Source organism: Cadophora gregata (assembly GCF_030347475.1).
Source record: "Cadophora gregata isolate MNR1 chromosome Unknown scaffold_17, whole genome shotgun sequence".
NCBI classification, from domain to species: domain Eukaryota; kingdom Fungi; phylum Ascomycota; class Leotiomycetes; order Helotiales; family Ploettnerulaceae; genus Cadophora; species Cadophora gregata.
In genome coordinates this window covers 1,686,383-1,700,670 of record NW_026695940.1, presented here as the reverse complement: position 1 = coordinate 1,700,670, position 14,288 = coordinate 1,686,383, and the positions used below count along the sequence as shown (strand labels likewise).

Below are 14,288 nucleotides of genomic sequence, written 5' to 3'. Positions count from 1 at the left end.
CGGGCGCGTGCGGCGCGTTGATTGGCCAGACTTGAACCACTTTAACTCTCACCGCTTTCGGCAAGTACTGCCTTTGACCCTTTTCCATCTGATATTGGTGATGCTAATACCTTTTCAGATATGAAGATATACTTCCAATATGACGCGTCCGATGATGCTAGAAAAGATTATGTGTTTTTTGCCATTACACGCTTTCACGTTTTTCGAAAGTTCAGGTTATCAAGCGCGTGATGATCGACAAAGTACTTAGTTCTCCTCGAGACACCTGATGTCCTTCATGTTTCTCCATTGGGTTCCATCAACTTTCAGATCTGTGAGTATGTAAATACTTCTAACCCACTCCTTCGCTCGTCACAAGTAATTATGCACGGGCAGAATCCAAATAGCTGCGGTTCGACCTAGCCCCAGGTTCCCGCCGCCTCTGCCTTTCTGTGTGTCAAGATTCCGCTGGTTTGCCCGAGCTTTTTCACCAAGTAGGTTCTTGGGCCTGGATACCATCCAAGTGAACAATTAACGTCAAGCTAATGTTACATGTCGGCGATAAACTCAATTCGTCGACCGCAGTGATCGCCCAATATCATGACCTCTTGCTTCCTGGCTTGAGAACACGACGTCTCTGCACCAACATATGCGTGTAAAGAATATAACCCACTAGATCCGTCAGCAATGTAGAAAGGATAACCGAAAGGGTCCTCACATGGTAAATAGCTGATCAATCCCCCAAGTAAATACCCTCTGTAAATCGATCCAATATCCCCATTTCCAGCTTGAGTGAGACAAATATATACCAACCACGCCTCACACAAGAACCCAGGCGGATACAACGCCACAAAAGCACTATACCTACGCAAAAATCAGCATCAATTTCCAAATCCTCGGGAAAATAATCCCATCATTAAAACAAAATAAGAATCAAACCCACCTCAGCCACTTCAACCACCCCCAAGCCTCCCCCCTCAAAACCTGCACCACAAAAAACCCGTACCTCACCATCTCACTCACACCCCAAGCAAGCACACATCCAATAAGGCCCCAAATCCCACCATTCCCAACATTAGCCACCAAATGAGGGAATCTCCGCATCACGGTCCAGACAACGAGGTTCTTGCCGCCGACTTGAATGGCTGTTGTGACTGGTGATGCGCGGACGAGTCCACATGCTGCGTGGAGGACTTCTAGCACCGCGAGGGATTGTGTGAATGTTAGGTGAGGAAGGAGAGTGTGGTATATGGAGAGCAGGTTGGAGTTTGGAGTGGATGGAGATGAGAAGGAGATTGAGAGGAGGGTGATGGTGCGGAAGGTTAGGTGGAACCAGAGGAGGAATGAAATGCCGTTGTAGGCGAGGAGATAGGTATTTTTGAGCGACATGGTGGCAATTGAGTGGATTGAAGCCAGAAACGCGAGTTATTGGGTATTCTGTTGTCTCTTGAGACTTCGTCTAGGATTAGAGGAAGTCTTCCCAAGATATCCACTTTTAATATCAGGTGATTAGTCAGTAACGTGACTCCTGGTAGAAACTGTCTTCAAAACTTTGCGGCATCTCGATGACGGTATATGAATAACATGTGTAATTAGAGGTATCGCGGGATAGCCCTGTTCTGTTCAATAAATCTGTAGCCAAGATTTAGCTTCTTAAGATATTTTGACCCCGGCATTCGAGTTTGTCTTAGCTTGTAGCTTCTTCTAAGTCAGTAAAATGTGTTTCGTATAATCGTAAGTCTTTCAATTCCATGATTTCACATATCTTTCATAACTATCCTACATCAAAGCATTCTAAAGATAACAATCCCGGCACGATCCAAATCCACATCTTTCATCACCGCTTTACTATCCACGCTCTGCACTGCAGCAGCAACCACCAACTCAACCGCATCACGAACAGCCTTCTTCCTTTCCTCATCTCCCTCTCCAACAGTCACCCTCTCCCAATCAACACACAACGAAAGATATTCGAACAGGATCCGTACCACGCCGTCATATCTGTCTTTCTTCGAGTGGAGTTGTTTGAGCGTGAGCGTAATCCATGCAATCAACGGCGCTCCAGCAAGTGCAGGAAGTACGATCGTCGGTGCACCGTTCAAGAGAACGTACTTGAGGACTGATTCTGATGGTCGTGCCGAGGATGTCCACATGCCTAGACGATGTGGTTTTAATCCCAGTAGAACAACTGCGAGTCGACGAGGTGGTTGAACAATCTCTTGCAAAACTGGTGGTGGAGATGCTGGTCGAGTAGGTTCCTCAGCTGTAGGCTTTGTGCGATGCATCAGAGATGTCAATTTGGTATTCATCTTCGAAACTTGGAGTTTCGTCTTTTCGGTTACGGATACAGTGGGAGCCAAGACTTCTTCTTGGACCGGAGGTATCTCGCAAAGATGTAGTACTTTGGCACTCTGTGCGACGAGGGTCTCTCCAACACGGTAATCGCCTGATAAAAAAGGGCCATGGCAGAACACAACATCAGGTTTCATCGTCCGAGGAATAACAGGTCTCCTCGCACTTGCAAACAGATACGGACTAAACCATCCCTTCTCAACAGCCAGGTAATCGCTGACAGTGGCAAACAAACTCGGATCGGCGTGTGTTGAGCTTCTGAAGAATCCAAGATTTGCATCCTCGACCGTGTGCTTGTATTTCAGCGTGATAGTCAATGTCTTGACCCCAGAAGTCGCCAAATTCGCTTCGTGGACTGGAATGATCTTGTTGAGTGGCTTGTCGATGAGTACTTCGTTTCCTACTTGAACAGCTGCTGCAAATCCAGCATGAAGACCCAATTCGACAAAGACAGTGTCGCCAAATGAATCCATTGCCATGTCGGACACGGGCCCCATTGCTGGAGCAGCGATCATTGCAGTACCACCGGTTGCAGCGACGACGGTGTGGACGGCTAGATCGCGAAAGCGGATGCATGGGAGGAGGAGAGGTGAGGAATCGCCCCATGGTGAGAGACAGACGACTGAGGTTCCTGTTGCTCTGAGGGACTCATATGTTGAGACGACGATACGTCCGGTCATTGACTGTTAAGGATAAGCATGTGATCAAGTGGCAAGGAAGTGTTTGTTTACCCCCGCTAATTTTCGAACGATCCATGCTGCTTCTTTCTGATCTTCTTTCTGGACAGAAGATGGGTCTATAGGTCCAAGGGCTGACATTGTGGGTTTTCTGGAAAATCTTGTGGAAAGTATTCAAGCTACTGTGCTAGGGGTATTTTACTTTGGTACGTTTGGATGATGAAGGATGAAAGTTTTGAGGTTGCAAGGATTATGCCAAGGCAGAGACCGCAAGCGAGGAGCTTATGTCATCATTCATGCTTCCTCCGACAATAACTCTGTTGTGGCTGCTGTGTCCGATGATATAAATATTTGACTGCCGAAGATTTTCTTTATATCAGAGGAGACTTTCGGGTATTGTAGACTATGTATCTTGTAGCCATCTACGACTTGTTTTTGTGGTACGCAGTTGCGGTTTGTCAAAGAGCAGTTTGGTAAGTATCAAAGAAAGAGAACACTGAGAACGTTTAAAAGATGAGAGAATCAGGCTCACTTCTGGTTCTTGGGAAACTGAATTTCACGTATCAAGCCCATTGGTTGACATTTTATGGCCGATGTCAGTCCAGGAAATACTCATAGCCATTGCAAGATCCTGGAATCATGAACGAAGTCGTTCCACGGGCAAGTAAATAGATTTTTACTTGAGATGGCTCATGAAATAAGACTAACCGTCTCCCTAAATCTTTCATCCAACATCTTTCTCATCTCCGATTCCCTGACTTTGATTGGCAAAAAATTGTTGAGCTCAAGCGGTATATGCCATATTAGCTTCTTCAAGGCAGTGTCTACCATGAATATACGATAAACCGAGCAACTATCACGACAGCTGACAAGATCCGATATCCTGAAATGTTTTAGTCCACCATCCAGATCTCGCGTGTGGCTCTATATCAGGCTAATACCCCACACTCCGTCAAGCCTGTTTGTATGCCCCTGAATAAGCGAGGTTTGTCAACAGCCGCCATCAAACCAATCTATCACTTCAGCCAGGCGGACCAAAGTCACATCAAGAAACCCTCCCAGTTCAACATGTATAATATGTACTCTCGCCTCCTGCTTGGCACAAGTAGCACAAGCTCATCGTTCCAACATGTTGCTCACATCATCCTTCACGTTCGCCGTCCTCCTGTGTCTAAGGTCATGTACAGCAACTCCGTATCTAGGAACAAGACAGACGGATAACACAGAATATCACTGGGTGGATGCCTGGACATCAATGCCGCAGCTAGTTGAGCCAGACAATCTCCCACCAGCACCATTCGTACGTTTTCCCTACTCGACCATTCACACAAAGAATCACGCCTCAAGTCTCGCATTCCAGCTAACCCAAACCCCCTACACTCAGCGCACCAACACCGCCATCCTCACCAACACCACCCTCCGACAAACCCTCCACCTAACACTCACCTCTGGCCTGATCCGCATCCAAATCTCCAACCTCTTCGGCCGCACCCCCCTCCCCCTAACAACCAGCTCTCTCGCCCTCCCAAAAAGCGGAAAAGCCGGCGCGAAAGACATCCTCTCTTCCCCCATCGCAGGATTAACATTCAACGGCTCCTCATCAGTAACAATCCCGGCGGGAAGAACCGTGTATTCAGATCCAGTTGACTTTGCGGTTAAGGCGCAGAGTGAACTGACAATGACTTTGTATTTGGCCAAGGGCCAGGAGGGGAGTAGTGTTACGGGGCATCCGGGGAGTAGGACGACGAGTTGGATGGGGGTGGGGGAGGGGGTTAATGCCACGGGTGTTGGTGGGGGGAGTACGAAGCATTGGTAAGATGACTCTTCGTGGACAATGGTTGAGGTAAACTGAAGTGAAACAAACAGGTATTTCGTCTCGGGAGTAGAAGCATGGGAGCCCAAAACGACGAGTGCTTTTGTTATCCTTGGGGATAGCATAACAGACGGACGAGGCAGCGATGATGACATGAATAATCGGTTCGTGTCTTTCCTAGCTCCTTTCGCTTCTCAGCTTATTTTGATGACCTTCACCCTAGCTGGCCAGACCTCCTCCTCTCTAGAATGATCAAATCCGGCATAAACAACATCTCGGTAAACAACCAAGCCGCAGGCGGAAACCGTGTCCTCGCCGACGGTCTGGGACCCTCCCTCATCTCCCGCTACACCAGAGACGCCATCATGCAGGCTGGCGTCAAATACGTGCTCCTCTTCATGGGCGTCAACGACATCGGCACTGCATCCGCGGACTCCAGCACACAGACTCAAATTTCCAACTCGCTAATCTCGGCATTCAAAACAATAATTGCGGATTGTAAGAAGAATGGACTCGTGATATTTGGAGCGACGATCACGCCTTTTGGGGGTAGTGGACAAACTTATGGTAATCCGGAGAGGGAGAAGAGTCGAAAAAGGGTGAATGAGTGGATTTCGAGTAAGGAGGCGGGGTTTGATGCTGTGGTGGATTTTGCGAAGATGCTTGCTGATCCGAATAATCCGAGTCAGTTGAAGGGTGCCTATGATGGAGGTGATCATCTGCATCCTAATGGAGCGGGGTATCAGGCTATGGCTGAGGGGTTTCCGATTGAGGTTTTCGAAAGATTTGACGGTGCCGTTTGATGGAGGAGGATAGAGATTGAGTTGCGTGTAAAGGTAGTGAGGAAAAGAAAGGCAGGTAGGCAAGACTGTATATACCAGAATGATCTCACCAGCGTATGGAACAAATTCTGTGAATATTGAGACAAGAGAAGCTTTCGAACTGAGAAGAAAATGAAGTATCCGGGCATACTAGCTGGTTTCTGGTGAGATATTGAAGTCTTTATACCCGACTGAGTCGTACAAAAGAGTTTTCTTGGGGAACCATCACCTCCCTCCAATCATCAAGATGAAAATCAACCTACAATATGCCACATCGAATCGTGTCTAGTGGTGCATAGCGCTCCGCGTTCCCTCCAAGGCCACTGCCGTGGAGGCCGATTAGATAGATGATGATTCAACTGCAAATCATGAATGTATTCCTCTAATAACATGCTGAGATCTGTAATATGAGCTCAATACCAGAAAGGTTAAGACCGTGAGGCTAGAGGAAGCTGAAACATTCCATTGTCATACATCTCACAAGCTGTCATCAAGAACATAATCCTGAGACACTGATTTGGAATATTCTGAAGGAAACGAGAGTCCTTCTGTTGCACTAGCATCAGGAACATTGTTCTCATTTCGAAATATCCTGGAGTCTCGGATAGTCCCCGATTTGCCGGGGAAAGAAAGAGAGCCTTCCGACTCTGTGTGCCCATAAGCCATCGACGAGAGATACCTCAACTGAATTGAAAGTCAGTGCAATGAAAGAATGGAGGGAGAGGATCAAAGACGACTAACAAGGCGCCTGTAGCGAAAGATATTTGAAGTAGTAATCAGTGCAGCTAAGTAAATGTCCAGCTCATTGCTCAATACCAGTATAGGTACACTTCCTAGCGTTTAGGTGAAGATATAAAAACATAAGAATGTTGATCAAGTTGATAGGCCCGGCTACAGGTGGCAGCCACTAGTTTCCGGGCTTATTGTCGCTAAATCTTCGGCCAGATGCCCTAAAGTAGCGCCGGCCCGTCCAGCTGGAAGCCCGCATTCAACCCCGCAGATCCAGACGATCCAGCTGAACTCAAAGTCAAAATCAACATCCCAAGACAATTCAACCATCCAGAGTCGTCGCCCTTCAAATACAAGTGCAGTTGATTCTCCAACGTCGCATACTATACCAAGGATCACAATATATCCTGCGACCTGCTGCGAAAACATTCTACGCTCCTTGACGACCTCTCCGAATCTCACTGCCCATCCCTACCTATTCGAACCCCGCCATCCCACGCCCAGCTCGAACTACATCACCACCCTCCTCCCCGAATCACATCCCCGCCAGTCGCTGCAGGTCAATATCGAGTCCGTAAGGCTGTGTATAGTCACACGCGGCGTAATACAGTCGCAAGAACAGCAGAGAGTACCGCAGCAACTTCCAACTTCCCACCCCACCATCTAAGCATCGGCATATATCCTCACAGCGGCGCATCGCATCGCATACAGTACCAAACGGCAAAGACGAGGCAGGACAAGGAGAAAACCAGTCGCATTGAGGCAATATATGCATATCATCATGCGCTCTCACTACTGGTCCGCCACCGATTGAGCGTCTTACTCCCGTAAGCTCGGAGCTGTCTACGGCCCCAGCTTTGCTCCAGGCTCGTGGTGGGCTTGAGATCGAAAAGGGAATTCTTGGAGCATATTGGCCAGAACGAGGCTTATACCAGTACTCCAGGCTGACGATTCTATTACGAGCCTTCTAAGCCATTCTACGACGACCGTCTTTGTCGTGGGAGTACAAAACTTCTTCTGCCAACTTTCTCCCTTGCGTCGTGTCGACACAATCATATCACCACCTACCAACTTCACAATATCCAGGTTATGCCGTTCTGCGAAAAGCCTCCCAAGATGTCTTCCACGAGTCCGAGAGCCTCGATATCGTCTGTGGATTTGACCTTGACAGGACCAGGTAGGAAGCTCGCAGAGTTAGAGGTCGCATACTGACAAAGACAGCAAAATTGGAAGAAGTCACTAAGCTTATGGGAAAGCTTTCAGCAGATCTAGAGAAAATCGCACTCCTACCACACCGTACGAACCCCAGATCTCTGGCATACATCCCACTAATGTCGCCCAGAACGAGATGCATTACTGGAACAGCTCAAGGTCTTTGGTCGTGACCCCGCCAATGCAGACCCCATCTTCACCAAAGAGGCAGGTCACATCCCCCTACCATATCTGCAGAGCTAACCAGTCCCAGGGAATAGAGACCTTAACTCGACATGCATTCAACAGCCCCTCGTTAACAACCTCAAGAAATGCTCTACGATGTCTAGCAAATGCCCTCCTCCTCAAAGCCGAGACGAGACAGATATTTGTGGATTTGGGATACGAGCAGAAAGCATGCAACAAGCTGAAGAATGATAGCAGGGATGACGAGTTTCTGGTCTCGCGGATCATTTTCCTCACAACCTACAATTCGAATGTCAATCTTGAGAAACTGGTGGACCAATATCATTTGGCGGAATACATATGTCAGAATGTCAGTAGGCATTCGAAACAATACGTCACGAAGCAGAAGAAAGTCAAGGAACTGGATCCGATGGAGGATATGGCATTGATTGAGACAACGAAGTTGATGTTCAATATCACACACCATTGTCCACAACGGATTGGGGCATTCTCTCCAGCAGTTCAACCCATGTTGATTCTTCTCACAAGACGGGCAATATCGAGTAGCAAACCTCTGGAACCGCCAATCGGGTCTTTGGTAAATGCTTTGATGAATTTGGAATTAGAGGACAAGGATAATGTGGCTGCATTATTCCCGAAATCATCACCGAATGTCATTGTGGACCGACTTGTTGAAATTCTTGAGAAGAGCGTCAAGGTGTACAAGGACGAAGAGCTGGAACAAAATGTCTCACCACTCCTCCAGCTAATACGGAAAGTCTACGATCTCGCACCAAAAGACGTCCAAGCCCATCTCCAACGAATCCTCCTCCCCTCCGAAGAAGACCGCAAGCAAATCCTAGGCCGAGCAGAGACCCTATCCTCCCGCCTCCTCCGCCTAACAAATAACCCCACAACCCCCCAAGTCCGAGAATCCATCTCCTCACTCCTCTTCGAACTCTCCGCCAAAGACGCCAAGATCTTCGTCCAAAACGTCGGCTACGGATTCGCCTCCGGGTTCCTCTTCCAGCACAATGTCCCCATCCCCGAGAACGCTCTCGAGGCGTGGAGCACGAGCAGCGAGAGTAGCAATACGCGGGCGAGTCAGGATAGTAGGGATGTGTCCGGGAGAGTCAATCCTATTACGGGGCAGCTGCTGGATATGGAGGAGAAGGTTGAGGCGGAGGAGATGACGCAGGAGGAGAAGGAGAGGGAGGCGGAGAAGCTGTTTGTAATTTTTGAGAGGTATGTTCTTCTCTCTTAGCTTGCAAAGATCTCGCCAGCTAACATAATCTAGACTTAAGAAAACTGGTGTCATGAGCGTACAGAACCCGGTGGAAAAAGCCTTTCAGGAAGGGAGGTTTGAGGAGTTACCTGATGATGACGATGATGATGATAAGTAGGTGGGGATGCGACGTAATCCGTATGGTATATATGGGAGGATGGATTGGCTTTTTTCGGCTTGATTTCAGTTTTGAGATATCCAAAATCGCGTGGGTTGTTGGGAGGCATAGTATCATTGACAGGCATATCTGGAGTTGGGAATGGAAGGAAAGGAAAAGAATATTGTCCGGATGTGAGAATGGGATGAGAATGAAAGCAAAATTTCATACTCCGGCATTTTGCTCTTGAATATTGTTCTTGTCTGGTTCTGATTTTTGCGAGTTTGTCAGGTCAGAGACTTGGGTAAATCTTGACTATCTGTGGATGAATCAGAAACTCTTCTGGCTGGCCAACAACTTTCTTTTCAATAACTATCTGGTCAAAGCGGATGGGTTCGGGCTAGTCGCCTGATTGGTTTTTTACTTTCTCTTGTCGATTCATATTTGCTTTTATGCGCATCTTGAAGGTTCCTTTGCATATGCTTCGCTGCTTGTTCGTGTCCCTTTCTGTGTTGCTGAGTGCAGCAACTTTGATCATGTCATAAACTCTTGGAAACCGAGTACCTCAGGCCACCACCAGGATATACAAGAAGTTCACTTACCTTTCATGTAAAGTCGAAAGACAGTAGAATCGAGATGGGACATCCCGAATCGCATACGTAATTCCATTCAGTGCAAGTGAGGATATTCGACATATATTTGATAATGCTTCTCTTTCCTCTATTCTTCTTGTCGCGTTCAAGGTGGCTTTTATATCGCAATTCTTCTATACCGATCCTTTCATCGATGCATCCATCCATCCATCCATCCATCCACCAACTTACTACTTCTCAAAAACCACCCTCACGCCCTTACTCCCAGCTTTCACACCAGGGATAAACAAATCCCTCTGCATCTCGACATCCTCCCTCCCCGTCTCAAACAATCTCATCTTCGGGCCCCCATTTCCAGTCCCATCTGCAGCGCCTCCATACCTCACAACCAGCGCACTCAGACACAAATACAGTTCCGCATACGCAAGATTGATACCAACGCATTGTCTGGAGCCTTTACTGAATGAGACCAGATATTTTTCAAGGCTCTTGTTGTTAAGCCAGCGGGAAGGCTGGAATTCAAGTGGTGAGGGGAAGATCCGAGGGTCGAGGTGTTGGATTCCGGCGGACATGCTTACGGGGGTCTTTTTGCTTGGGTTAGTCCAGTACGAAGCAGAGAGGAAGAAGACATTACCCACGGCGGAATTCTCCACACCTTCTCCCTGCCACCATCGCCGCCTCCATCCCTCAAAACCAACGTCTCACCCGTCGCAATCCTCGGCAACCGCGTACAAACACCAAACGACAACCTCAGTCCCTCCATGATAACCGCACTTAGATACGGCAATTTCTCAAGCTGGACACTACTCCTTCGTTTCTCTTTCCTTTCCACTCCCCTTTCAGCAGCATCCAGCTCATCTTTGAGCGTCTTCATGATCTCAGGGTTGGAGAGTAAGTAGAAGATAATGACTGTGAGACACCAAGCTGTGGTCTCGGTGCCGGCTGCGATGAATGTTTGGCCTTCTTGGTAGAGACGGTCGAGGGATTTTTCGGAGGGTGGGAGGAGGGTGCTGGTGAGGATGTCGTGGAAGATTGTGGATGTGGATTTGGATGTTTGGGCGTGTGTGGATGGGGAGGATTCTATTATGGCGGCGAGTTTGGATTTGCTGGTCTGGAATTGGGAGCGGTGTTAATTGACGACTGGTATCATTGGAGGGGGGAAATGAGGAGAGTGGAAGGAAGGATATGAGAGAGTTTGGAGACCTACGTTCTGCATTTTGGCAAATGCCGCTGTTCCTTTGTCGATTCTTGTTGTGATCCAGTCCGGGATTGAAAGGACGATAGGGAGAAGCCATCCAAATTGCTTTGCTGCAGCGCCGATGTGATGTATGGAGTCCATCATCTATTATCGGGTCAGAAAGGTCATAGAGAAAACGTGATCTGGGCTCAAAACGCATCTTGGGAGATATGGTCTTCGCTTCAAGGAGGCACTCACTTGAAAGAAATCCACATTGAAATCCTCCTTATCCAAATAACCCTGAGACTCTCCAAACGCATACTCAATAATGATATCACTCGTAAACGCACCAAAAATCACATTCAAATTCACCGGTTTCCCGGTCCCCTCCAACGTCTCCAATCGTCTCATCAACTTCTCTACATTTCCCTGAATCACGGGCTCCAATTTCCTCACATTAGTTTTCGAGAAGAACGGACTTATCGCACCCCGTCTCAAGCGGTGATGGTCATGATCAATGGTTGCAAGAGATCCATCCGTCATGCCAAAAAGCCGGACGAACCAAGCGTATTTGTTGCGCTTTCTGCCTCCGCCGGCATACAACTCCTCGTAGAAATCGGGATCGTTGACGTGTAGCTCATATGGAGATATTCGCACGATGGGTCCTTGAAGATAACGAGATCAGTTCAAATGCTGACTGACATCCTCATGCAGCTGGGGTACTCACCGTATTTCTCGTGCATCTTCTTGATCTCCGCCATGTATGTACCGGTCTTGATGACATCGTAGTAGAACTCGTACCACAGCGTTGCAGCTGCGAGTTTTGGGCCTGGAAACTTTGACAATGGGTCGAGAAATAATCTATATATTATGAGTGTGAAGATGTATACCAGGAACGACGATGCGGCGATTGTCGTCCAGTCGAGCCCTAGAATTCCGAATGAAGAAACCATCGTTCTCAGATCTCTTGTCTGCACAACAAGACAGCACCAGGGAATAGAACCAACAAGATCAGAGAAGTCTGCTGTACTGATTGCCAAATAAACAAATAAATCCAACTTCCCGGCTCCGCTGGTGCATAATTGTCGGTGCCTCTTACTGGATACTGGATGTCGACAGTGGGGGTTTACATGCAGGAAACCCCTGTACGAGAGCCCTTACAGTTAGACGAGACAATTGACAGGTCATCGAACGCCGTATGAGGGCATGAAGCCGGTGCCAACTCCATAATATAACTTGGCGGGTGCGATTACACTGAAGGATTTGTTGGTTGTGGAGGATTTGCCAGAAGCGGCTGATGTTGCAGGTTTGTCCCGTCGTGGTCCAACATTTCCCATGTTTTTTCCCATTTATAAGCTGTACCCCGCATAAATAATTTGGATATAGAAATAATTTCTTGAAGGAAGTGTGGGTAATCTTTAAAATCCTTGGATAATTGTTCATGTAAAGTATTCCACACCATGGCATCACCATCTTCATCAGGAACAGATGCAGCTGCTGTGCCGGCAGACATTGGGATTGCAAGTATTGTCCCAGATCAAGGAAACCAGCTCGAGGCAGACTCAGAGGTACACTGCTAGTTCAACTCCTCATTGGATTGCTGGGTTGACATCTCGTTTATAGTCAATTGGGGACGACCTCGATTCTTCGTTTGAGAGTGACGATGATGCGTGAGTATGGAAATTCCATTTTTGATCTTGCAAAGCTGAATAGAATACCAGTCAGTCAATTACTACGTCATTGAGTTCCAGTTTTGCCAAATATCGTATGGAAAATGGGAGATCGTACCACCAATACAAGGACGGACGTAAGGCGTGTCCTGAAATTTGCCAAGAAGTCGTTTCTGACACTTGATAGAATATGCGTACCCGAACGATGAGGTAGGTTTCTGAGCCTAAAATGGAATTAAAAATAATCCCAATTGTCCTCAAGATCGAGAAAGATCGTTTAGGTATGAAACCTGTTATCTTGACTGAAGCGTAGTTTGTTGATGTTTTCAAGATCTTCAACACCATCTTTTCAAATTAATGATGGATCAAAAACTCTACTTGGCGCCAAACAAACCAAACCCACAAAACGTTCTGGATATTGGAACAGGTACGGGACTGTGGGCTATTCAGTTTGGTGAGATTTCCGTCAATCACTTAATCCTGATGCTGATTATTACCCCAGCCGACGAGAACCCTTCAGCCCAAGTTATTGGCACAGATCTAAGTCCCATCCAACCAACATTGTATATTCAGCCCCCAAGTTCAAATGTATACACTAACACCCCTCCAGCATCCCTCCAAATCTTCAATTCTTGATCGACGATGCAGGCGAAGATTGGGTCTTCTCCCAAAAGTTCGATTTCATCCACGCTCGTCAACTCCACTGTGCCGTAGAAGAAAAGCGGCTGATTGAACAAGCAATACAGTATTCTGACTACTCAACTTATATTCTCTCCAGTTTTCATGACGGAGAAAACTTTCTAACACATGATAGGAACCTCTACCCCGGCGGGTTCTTTGAAATGCAAGAACTCGCCTTCCCCGGCACCTGCGACGACAACTCCAACCCTCCCTCCAACGCCCTCTCAAAGTGGAACGCCCTCATGCTCGAAGCATCCACCAAGATGGGCAAACCGCTCAACAACCCACCCAAATACGCAGAATGGATGCGCGATGCTGGTTTCACAAACGTCCATTCTAGTTTGTACAAATGGCCTTCTAATACTTGGCCAAAGGGTAAGAAGGAAAAGACGCTGGGGTTGTGGAATATGGTTAATACGCTTGATGGGCTGGAGGGCTTTACGATGGCGATGTTTACGAGGGTGTTGGGCTGGACGCCTGAGGAGGTGCAGATTTTCTTGGTGGATGTGAGGAGGGATTGTAAGGATAGGAAGTTGCATAATTATTGGCCTGTGTGAGTTTTGAGGACATTTACGGGTGCTGTGGCTGACTTTATCTGTGCAGGTATATAACGTATGGCCAGAAACCGCTGGAGAATCAAAGCCGAGGCAGACAGTCAGGGGGAGATGGATCCGGTCAATTCGAATATTTGGCTCCCTCTTGTCATAGTCTACAAATTGGACCTTGATTTTCCCGGGGACTTCGAAGCGTAAGATAAAAATTCAGTCTATACAGCAGGCTTCTCATGTCAAGAACTAGCCGTTTGACAGAGCAGTTCAGATAATCAAAGGCACATTCGACCCAACGCTAGCTCCACTACAAAATGGCAGAATCGTTACTGACGACGTTGCTAAAGCCCATTGCAGCTCAAGCTACATTCCTACTTCGCTTGCCAATAGGGGTGCTCGCTTGACAATCACTCCAGGTAAACAAACATAAACAAAGCTGAGAAGAGTTGCAATCATTACTACCTACACGACGAATCACAAATTATCACA

General features: G+C 47.5%; 7 protein-coding genes across 7 annotated transcripts; 4 read left to right on the top strand and 3 right to left on the bottom strand.

Annotated features, from left to right (window-relative positions):
* Positions 1-146: 146 nt before the first annotated feature.
* ONS95_006382 (uncharacterized protein) lies at positions 147-1,424 on the bottom strand. The gene is made up of 3 exons (XM_058499842.1): positions 923-1,424; positions 698-843; positions 147-651 (listed from the first exon to the last, which is right to left on the bottom strand). Exons 1-3 carry the CDS (start codon positions 1,366-1,368, stop codon positions 578-580), a joined length of 666 nt encoding a protein of 221 aa, XP_058350886.1. The 5' UTR covers positions 1,369-1,424; the 3' UTR covers positions 147-577.
* Positions 1,425-1,728: 304 nt separating this feature from the next.
* Positions 1,729-3,215, bottom strand: ONS95_006381 (uncharacterized protein). The gene has a single exon (XM_058499841.1). The coding sequence runs from the start codon at positions 3,009-3,011 to the stop codon at positions 1,764-1,766; it is 1,248 nt and encodes a 415-aa protein (XP_058350885.1). The 5' UTR covers positions 3,012-3,215; the 3' UTR covers positions 1,729-1,763.
* Positions 3,216-4,137: 922 nt separating this feature from the next.
* On the top strand, positions 4,138-4,824 carry ONS95_006380 (uncharacterized protein; the record flags this gene model as incomplete). The annotated part of the gene is made up of 2 exons (XM_058499840.1): positions 4,138-4,308; positions 4,393-4,824. 2 exons carry the CDS (start codon positions 4,138-4,140, stop codon positions 4,822-4,824), a joined length of 603 nt encoding a protein of 200 aa, XP_058350884.1.
* A 245-nt stretch (positions 4,825-5,069) lies between these two features.
* ONS95_006379 (uncharacterized protein) lies at positions 5,070-5,624 on the top strand (the record flags this gene model as incomplete). The annotated part of the gene is made up of 1 exon (XM_058499839.1): positions 5,070-5,624. One exon carries the CDS (start codon positions 5,070-5,072, stop codon positions 5,622-5,624), a length of 555 nt encoding a protein of 184 aa, XP_058350883.1.
* A 1,836-nt stretch (positions 5,625-7,460) lies between these two features.
* On the top strand, positions 7,461-9,151 carry ONS95_006378 (uncharacterized protein; the record flags this gene model as incomplete). Its single annotated transcript, XM_058499838.1, has 5 exons — positions 7,461-7,548; positions 7,593-7,667; positions 7,714-7,790; positions 7,837-8,993; positions 9,046-9,151. The coding sequence occupies 5 exons, from the start codon at positions 7,461-7,463 to the stop codon at positions 9,149-9,151; spliced, it is 1,503 nt and encodes a 500-aa protein (XP_058350882.1).
* An 802-nt stretch (positions 9,152-9,953) lies between these two features.
* On the bottom strand, positions 9,954-11,853 carry ONS95_006377 (uncharacterized protein; the record flags this gene model as incomplete). The annotated part of the gene is made up of 5 exons (XM_058499837.1): positions 9,954-10,307; positions 10,358-10,834; positions 10,931-11,065; positions 11,159-11,565; positions 11,628-11,853. The coding sequence occupies 5 exons, from the start codon at positions 11,851-11,853 to the stop codon at positions 9,954-9,956; spliced, it is 1,599 nt and encodes a 532-aa protein (XP_058350881.1).
* A 330-nt stretch (positions 11,854-12,183) lies between these two features.
* On the top strand, positions 12,184-14,048 carry ONS95_006376 (uncharacterized protein). Its single transcript, XM_058499836.1, has 10 exons — positions 12,184-12,468; positions 12,524-12,570; positions 12,622-12,707; positions 12,758-12,780; positions 12,833-12,851; positions 12,902-13,024; positions 13,073-13,133; positions 13,181-13,315; positions 13,385-13,804; positions 13,855-14,048. Exons 1-10 carry the CDS (start codon positions 12,361-12,363, stop codon positions 13,976-13,978), a joined length of 1,146 nt encoding a protein of 381 aa, XP_058350880.1. The 5' UTR covers positions 12,184-12,360; the 3' UTR covers positions 13,979-14,048.
* Positions 14,049-14,288: the final 240 nt, after the last annotated feature.

Excerpts from the sequence above, each read along its gene's own strand:
- ONS95_006382 (XM_058499842.1), bottom strand. The coding sequence starts at position 1,368 with ATGTCGCTCAAAAATACCTATCTCCTCGCCTACAACGGCATTTCATTC. Across the intron at positions 844-922 it reads GGGTGGTTGAAGTGGCTGAG|GTATAGTGCTTTTGTGGCGT; the intron begins GTGGGTTTGATT and ends ATTTTTGCGTAG. Across the intron at positions 652-697 it reads ATTGATCAGCTATTTACCAT|TGGGTTATATTCTTTACACG; the intron begins GTGAGGACCCTT and ends TGACGGATCTAG.
- ONS95_006381 (XM_058499841.1), bottom strand. The coding sequence starts at position 3,011 with ATGACCGGACGTATCGTCGTCTCAACATATGAGTCCCTCAGAGCAACA.
- ONS95_006376 (XM_058499836.1), top strand. The coding sequence starts at position 12,361 with ATGGCATCACCATCTTCATCAGGAACAGATGCAGCTGCTGTGCCGGCA. Across the intron at positions 13,316-13,384 it reads CTGATTGAACAAGCAATACA|GAACCTCTACCCCGGCGGGT; the intron begins GTATTCTGACTA and ends AACACATGATAG. Across the intron at positions 13,805-13,854 it reads TTGCATAATTATTGGCCTGT|GTATATAACGTATGGCCAGA; the intron begins GTGAGTTTTGAG and ends TTATCTGTGCAG.